Raw genomic sequence first — 7,994 nt, 5'->3', positions numbered from 1 at the left:
GCTGATGTTAAAAGAAGAAACAGCAATCTTGAAGGCAAACTTCATATTGAGTAATGAATTTAGCTCATTTGGAAAGCTTCCTTCGTTTGCTAACTGTTGAAAAATAAAATATAATTAATATTTTTAAAATAAAAAAAAATATGATAAAATGAATTATTTACTACATACTTCAATGTTGTTGTCTAAAAGCTGATTAGCATTAACCTTCAAAAGCTTTGTCACCTCACGCTCAAACAATGTTAGACTCACAATACCAGTGCAATCTTGGACACGTATATAAAGCCTAATTCTGAAAAAAATATAAATGAGATTAACTTATTTTGACAACAAAATAAACAAAAAATGGTTAATATTTACCGTGGAATTGATGTAACGGTCCTTGTATTACAAATATCAGTCTTGCATTCTAAGACAGTAACCTCTTCAGAACCATCAGTACCATCCTGCTTTTCTTTAACAACAGTAACGGTTGAAACCTTTTTGTTGCAGTTTGTGCACGCGTTGTAAAACCACTCATTGTTGGATGCAAAACTCTTGATAGTGCCAACAATGACAACAAACCTCGTCTGTGTTTAAGATATATATAATGTATTAAAAAAGTTGATAGTGTAAAACATATAAAAACTATATGTTATCCGTGTTACCGTATCTATTGAGGTTAACGACCCAATGGGAAAAAAGGTGAGGTCAGAAAGAAATTCTTCAGTGGCAGACTTCGCAACAGAAGAACTTAGGCCAGAATAACTGGAAGACATTTCGGGAGAAAGTTTCTCGATAAATCTATTAAAAATTAAAAATTAAAAATTTAGATTCACAGAAATGCATAGGAAATTTAAAATAACTTATTAGGATAGTGAACCTTTGTTTAAAGTCAGCAACCTCATCAATATCACTGTTAATTAAGACTCGGGTGACAGTATACAAATTTGAAACAGACAAATGACCTGAACATATATATACAATTATTTTAATTAATGCAAACAATTATTCAAAATGTAACCATAAAGAAAAAAAAACACAATATATTTGAAGTAATACGATACCTCCCCAGAATCTGTACTTCCCAAACTGAATGATTACGACGACATTTTTTTCACCACGATTGCTACTCTCATACTCCATTATTTGATCCGCATAACCGTCCCAAAGCGTCACGAAAATCTGCTTATTGCTGGACATTATTGAAATGAATAAAATCAAAATAGCAGTTCAGAGTACATAATATAGAAAAATAATATATTAAACAATAAAATAGAGGAAAAAATAAATAAATACTTCAGGTCTTCAAGCATAAAGGTGACTTTCTTCTGGTTTTGTCCGTTATTAGTTTCTGTGTCTACCTCGAAGGGAAAACTTTTGACCACAAAACCAATTACATCTGTTGATAAAAATGAAATAGTGTCAACAAAGTAAAAAATGTGCTGTGTTTAGTTAAATAGTTATAATTGTATATCATACCAATTGGACTTTTAAAAAACTTGTTGTCAACTGTTGGATCCTCCACAACTGAATCAAAGGGAGTAAAATCAAAACCCCATTCAGAACCAATAGCCTCGTGGCATTCCTCAACAACGGTGTTGTTATTAAGGTTAATCTTCAAACCACCGTTAGCGTACTTCACCTTCTGACGATTCTCACCCAATGAAGGATTTCTAATCGTCAAACAACGCTTTTCTTCCAAAAGATGTTGATATCCAGATGCGTTTTTAGCCAAAACAAAAGCTTGCATTTTTGTTCCCTGCCAAACAACAACATTATTTTAGACAAATAATAAGTAATTTGACAACTAACAGTATATAAAGTTAAAATATAACATACGTATATGAACACTTACCTCACTGTCCATGAATATCATATCATAACAATACACTTTTCTAGCGTTATTGAAATCAGCTCTTGTCCACAAACGAACAATGCGTATTCTTATGGTATAGTTATCAACATTGAGGTCCAAATTATTCAACAATGTGATTGCACCTTCTTCCATTTCTGCAAAAAATTCAAAGTAAAGATTATAAAACAAACACTATATACTAACACATTGTAATTGTAATAAATTATAAAGCAATATAGTCTAGAAGTCTCATTGGTATGCTTACCAAAGAGTATGAAAAATGATGTAGAAAATGGTGAGTAGATAAAACTGAGTACAATTTGAAATGTTTAAAGAATATTTATAATAGGTAGACAAATTAAATTAAGTAAAGATTGTGTAGTATAAAAAATTAAAATATCGAACAAAATCAATTATAGTATAAGATGAAAATGGAAATATGTAATATGGAGGTGTTTTCTAAAAATAAAGTCAATCAAAATAAATGTCCAGAAATATGGTAATATGTCATAAAAAATTATAAAAAGAAATGTAACTAACTAACTTATTATACGCATTGTCAATATTAAATTCATTATTAACCTTTTATTGAATTTGAAATTAAGGAACATTATAAAACTTTAGCAGTTTTAAAGTCAGCATTGAACTATGACATATTACACATTGATGAACATATCCATATAATGTGAATAACTAAGTATACTACATTTGTATATTTTTTTGTTTGGTGTATTATAGATTCTTAAACGATTACAGTGGATAAAAAACACATGGGGCATATTAACAATTTAAATAGTTATTAATTTGAAATTGGAAAAAACGGAGGGATTTTTGATGATTAGTAAATTTCAAAAAAATGAAAACATTTATAAATATGCAAACTAATATATCGTACATGACTTTCGGCAATTATTATATATAATAAAAAAATTATTATGGTATGTTTAAAAAAAAATGTTTATAATGTAACATCATAGTGTAATATATTAAAGATATAATACTAAGTTCATAATACTTTTTAATATATGCAGAGTTAGTTTATATATTGTTCTTTAAATATATTTAGTTGTAAAACAATAATCAGCAATAATCAACAATACCATAGGTTTATCTATGATAAGATGTTGCAGTGGGAATACAAATTAGTAAAACAATAGATTATACTCTTAACTATTTTCTGACAGTGGTTAAAAAAAGAAATAGATTGAAAGATATATAAAACTTGAAATTAAAGTCAAAAACCAATGTTATAACCCAAAAAAACTGCTAAGGCCCAAAAAACATGCCATAATTGTCATATATCTAATTATTACGGTTAATGTAACGTACAACCCTCTCAATAGTCAACACCTGCTCATTTTCATCAAAATAAAAGTGAACCTGGTCACGGGCCTTAATTTGAGCAGCTTTCATGAACTTCTTCCAAGAGGTTAAAGCGTAACGATAACCACGACGATTGGGTCTTCTTTCACGTCTGGTACCGTTAGTAATCTGCAGTGGCGGGTCCAGATGCAAAAATTTATGGTCAAATCTTTTAACCCTTCATGAAGCTTAGCCATATGTGAAACAGGATTAGGAATTCTCTGTATTTAAGTAAAATTGAAAAAAAAATATTAATATTCATTAAGTAAATTAAATTCGCATCAAACTTATGTGTTTTATCAGTTTTCAAGATGATATGAAAACTTACAAAATAATCATCACCGGCAGTACGAACAAACCGAATAACACCACCATGTACTTGTTCTTCAACTTCATTGTCAACATCTATTGGAGCAACCTCAATCTGCAAATTAAAATACAAATGATGAATTTCAGGCTGATATGTATAAAACATAGAATTAAGTACATATATTTAATTACCTCATCAACATGTAATTTAGGATATGTGATTTCAACCCCGGTTTTTCCAAAGACTTTCATATAGAAAAAATGTCCAAATCCTTTGGTGAATAAGAAATAACAACCAACTTCCAACTGAAACATACTAATAATTACATCCATACCAGCGGAAAAACCGACTTTGCCGTCATTAGTTAAAATGGAAACGTTAAACATTTGGTTGTCGATCATAACCGTAGAGATTACATCATTTGACGAAAAATCGTAACTTTTGGGGAAAATACATTCAGGAATGACCTGTAGCATGTTAAAAAAAGTAAAAAGGTTAGTATCTATAAATAAATAAATAATATTTGAATATATCAGGAAAAGAAAATCACATTTGTCTTACATAAAAATTGCATGATGGAGGTTGCATATATGTCCAGAAAGACCCACGACTAACACCATCTTTATAAGTCATTAACTTAAACGTAGCATGATCTAAAGGATTAAATACTACCAAACATCCCTGAGTTAGTCCCAAGTGTTCAACAACATTGGACCAACCACGAAAGAAAAAAAACTTCCCTTTAGACGCGCTTAAGAAAACATTAAAGTCACGACCATCTTCACTGTGTATCATAACATTAGTAGGGCATTTGTCAACACCCCACAGTTTGGAAGCCGCATCATCCGGAATGGACTAATCATAGAATTAAAGGGAAAATGAATTGTAAATACTTTCAAATGATTTAAAAAATAGAATAATAATTATATGTTTTTAAAAATATGAAAAAGGAAGATAACACAAATAAGTAAAGTAAAATTTTTTCCTATACCAGAATAAGTTGGTCTGCTCGATTCATTACCCTACAGAACCAGGGTCCTCTGTAACCGAATTACACAATACAATGTTAAGAAAATATAACACGACAAAGGGATTGTTAGAAAATTCAAAAACTATCCACATAATACCTTGATGAACGTTCGCCCATACTAAAAAACTGCAAAAAAAACAGGTTACAATAAAAATAAGACATCAAATTTACTATACTTCAAAAAAAAATAAGTAACAAACAAAGGATTAATGAATAAGTTGAAGAATGAGTTGTATACCATAAAAATAACCATACTAAGAAAATAAATAAATTGTATAAATAGTAAAATAGTTAAATATAAATTTCATAACCATACATAACATACTTTTCGTTTCAAAAAGTTGAATCAGAATTTTTATAAGACATGTATTTAGCAAAATACAAAATAGTTATTAGGGTTAATGATATCGATACCATTTGAAATATCAGTTACACAGTTAAATAGAACATAAATAATACAAAAAACTCTATTTGTGGTTATATATAATAAATATAAAAATGTTAAAACAGAGGTGCAATATACTTACCGATGCTTGTATTTGGAGGTATGATGATGAACAAAAAAGAGAAAACGCTTCTCAAGTGAAGGATTGCAACATTATACTAAAAACAATTTTGTATATATATGGAGTACAAATGGAAACGGTTCCAAAATTACCTAAAAAAATTAAAGATTATTCATTCAAAAAGGCAAGTTTCCATATATAATGAAGTTAGGGCGGTTAAGGAATATACAGGAAATCTGTGATGAGAAAAAGAAACAATCTGTCGACGAAGCAATCAGTCAGAGAGATTCGAAGAAACTATAATGAGGAGTCGTTGACATTGCCGAGGAGTGTAAGAAAATTATATAGCTTAACATTTCCTGAGACTCCTTGGCAACATCAACGACGCCTCAATGTTCCAAGCAAAAAACTTTCACTGATTTTTCATTCAACAGAAAGTTTATTATAAACAAAAAAGGTTTAAAGGCGAAATATAAACCTGCATATACCTTAATGAAGAAGGGACAGGCATACTATAAACCTGCAAAAACAGGTTTGAATGCGAATAAAAAATCATATTTTATATTGAAATTCAACAGTAATGTTAATCATCATAAAGCATCAGATCTTGATAGAAAATCAGATACAGGATTAAATTAAAAGAAAAAATAACAAAAAAACAACAAATCAAACAGATCTTATATTTAAATTTAAAAACAATATATTCAAAGACTTTATGGTGCATACAATACAGAATCAATCAAAATTAAACGTTTTTTGACAAAGAAACTGTGATATCAGATTATCATTATATGGATTTGAATAAATCTAGCATCAAATTCAATGACAATAACATAAAAATCTGGAATACGAATAAACTACAAATTTTTTACTATGAAACTCGGATATCAGCTTATCATTTTAGGGATTTGAGTAAACATAGATTCAATTTCAATAACAATAAAATAAATATCTGGAATATGAATAAACAACAACTTTCAATAAAAAATTAAACATTTTTTTGCAATGAAATTTTGATATCAGCTAAACATTTTAGGGATTTTAACAAATCTAACATCAAGTTCAATAACAATAACATATAGATCTGGAATATGAGTAAACATAAAATTTAATTACAAAATAATAATGTTACTAAACATTATAAACAGATCTGGACTTAGAATCGGACTTAGGGTTTCATACACATAACAATACGAAATTTATTCAATAAAAGTAACAAAAAACAGAAGAGATAAACCGATTTAGTGATATGATTAAACACAAAAATGCATAACAAAAACAAAAAGCAAATAATCATAAAGAACAATTCTATAATGACAACCGGATCTAGGGTTTGTTGTACAGAATAACACTTTTTCAGAACCAAAATAAAATTCAGACAAAAAAAAAGGATTAAACTAAGAAATAAACAATCTACACTTACAAACTTTCGATATGGATCAAAGAAAAGTATCAGGAATCGATTGAAGAAGTTGAACTTGAAAAGGATCGATTGAAGAGAAGGCGGTGGTAACAAACATAATTGAAGAGAGAGAGCGGTGAAGGTAACTGATATTTATTAGCATTGAAGAAAATGAAGGAATATGGAAGAAAAGAAGAATGGCGCCCAAAGTCACAATTATCTGGCCAAAGAGAGCTGCCACATCATGGTCAAATGGTCAACCTTTATTTTGCTTTAGTATAGTAGATAGATAAGTGTAGGGTTTTGCAGAAACACCAAGTTAATCCGAAGGTTAACTTGTTTTTTTAATAGGTGAGCATGAGCCCGGTAAATAAATTTGTGGTTTTGGTCTCATCAAAATAAGGTTAATCTTCTTTCTTCCTAGATTGCTTTCTACGAGATCCTGCAAAACAAGAGAACACCGTGAAGCTCGTTACGGGGAGGAGAATAAGGGGGTTCTCGTTGTAACCACCCCCGGCGTGAGAATAAGAACTTGTTTTGAGGATAATAAGTGTGTGTAATAAGTGAGAGAGCAAAAGAGCGATGCTTAAACCTGGAGATAAGTTCTCTATTTATAGCCGAAAAGAGTTGTGAAGGATGTAGGTTGATGGGCCTTGGGCCTGACGTCGACAACAAGGAATATCATGTTTGCCTTCCTGAACACGAACGTTAGTGTTTGCAGGAGAAAGGGGAGTTGGCGCACGTTGAGTGGATCCACGTGGCTTGGTGATCGTCCTTGTTGTCGGGTTTATCTTCAGCAGTTGAATAGAGATCGTGGAGCATTGGTTGGCACACGTTGATTGGTGACACGTTGGTGTCCTTTTGTACTTCTTCTCTCCTGCACGATTGTTCGTCGTGAGGTATTGCTGGACACAGCCTGTCGTGCGCCTATTGGCCATATGCTCTGACATTCATACCATATGTCCTATCTTGAGTCATCTTGCTTGTGCTTCTTACGTTTGAGCCATTTTATTGTGAAATGGACTAAGTATAAGATTTCATATGTTTTGTGTATGGTTCTCTACGCGCGACTTGAGCTTGTCTCGTGTAGCCGGCCCAGGATTTGAGACGATACCCCTTCATAATAGATTTAATCTGTTTTGTGTATGGTTCTATGCGCGCAACTTGAGCTTGTCTCATGTAGCCAGCGCAGAATTTGAGACCGTACCCTTTCAGGTTTATTTATGAGTAATGGTTGTTTAAGTTCACGATGGCCAATTGTGATTTGTGAATATCTAATTGAGTGGTTGAGGTTGCTCTTCTTTGGTAAGAAAATGTGAATAAAACTTGACTGACTAATGATGTAACTACCATAAATTTTATTTAGTGATCTTCGTAAATTATCACAATTACTAAGCATTTGTAATTGAATGTTTATGCTAAAGAACGGGTTTATTAAAATTTTACTAAACTTGAAAGCGAAACAACATAATGTAATTTAATTCATCGTTTTAGAATAACGACGAAACAACATTGCGGAAGCTTCGTATAACGTGTGTTCAGTTTTTGCT

At 30.8% G+C, this 7,994-nt stretch overlaps 2 protein-coding genes across 2 annotated transcripts; both read right to left on the bottom strand.

The window, feature by feature from the left end:
• Window positions 1-1,372: 1,372 nt before the first annotated feature.
• LOC110882889 lies at window positions 1,373-3,335 on the bottom strand. The gene is made up of 3 exons (XM_035978345.1): window positions 3,215-3,335; window positions 1,835-1,989; window positions 1,373-1,738 (listed from the first exon to the last, which is right to left on the bottom strand). Exons 2-3 carry the CDS (start codon window positions 1,985-1,987, stop codon window positions 1,373-1,375), a joined length of 519 nt encoding a protein of 172 aa, XP_035834238.1. The 5' UTR covers window positions 1,988-1,989; window positions 3,215-3,335.
• Window positions 3,265-3,785, bottom strand: LOC110882932. Its single transcript, XM_035978344.1, has 3 exons — window positions 3,698-3,785; window positions 3,525-3,620; window positions 3,265-3,417 (listed from the first exon to the last, which is right to left on the bottom strand). The coding sequence occupies exons 1-3, from the start codon at window positions 3,755-3,757 to the stop codon at window positions 3,265-3,267; spliced, it is 309 nt and encodes a 102-aa protein (XP_035834237.1). The 5' UTR covers window positions 3,758-3,785.
• Window positions 3,786-7,994: the final 4,209 nt, after the last annotated feature.

Source organism: Helianthus annuus, chromosome 10, assembly GCF_002127325.2.
Source record: "Helianthus annuus cultivar XRQ/B chromosome 10, HanXRQr2.0-SUNRISE, whole genome shotgun sequence".
NCBI classification, from domain to species: domain Eukaryota; kingdom Viridiplantae; phylum Streptophyta; class Magnoliopsida; order Asterales; family Asteraceae; genus Helianthus; species Helianthus annuus.
This window is presented reverse-complemented; position numbering and strand designations above follow the sequence as displayed.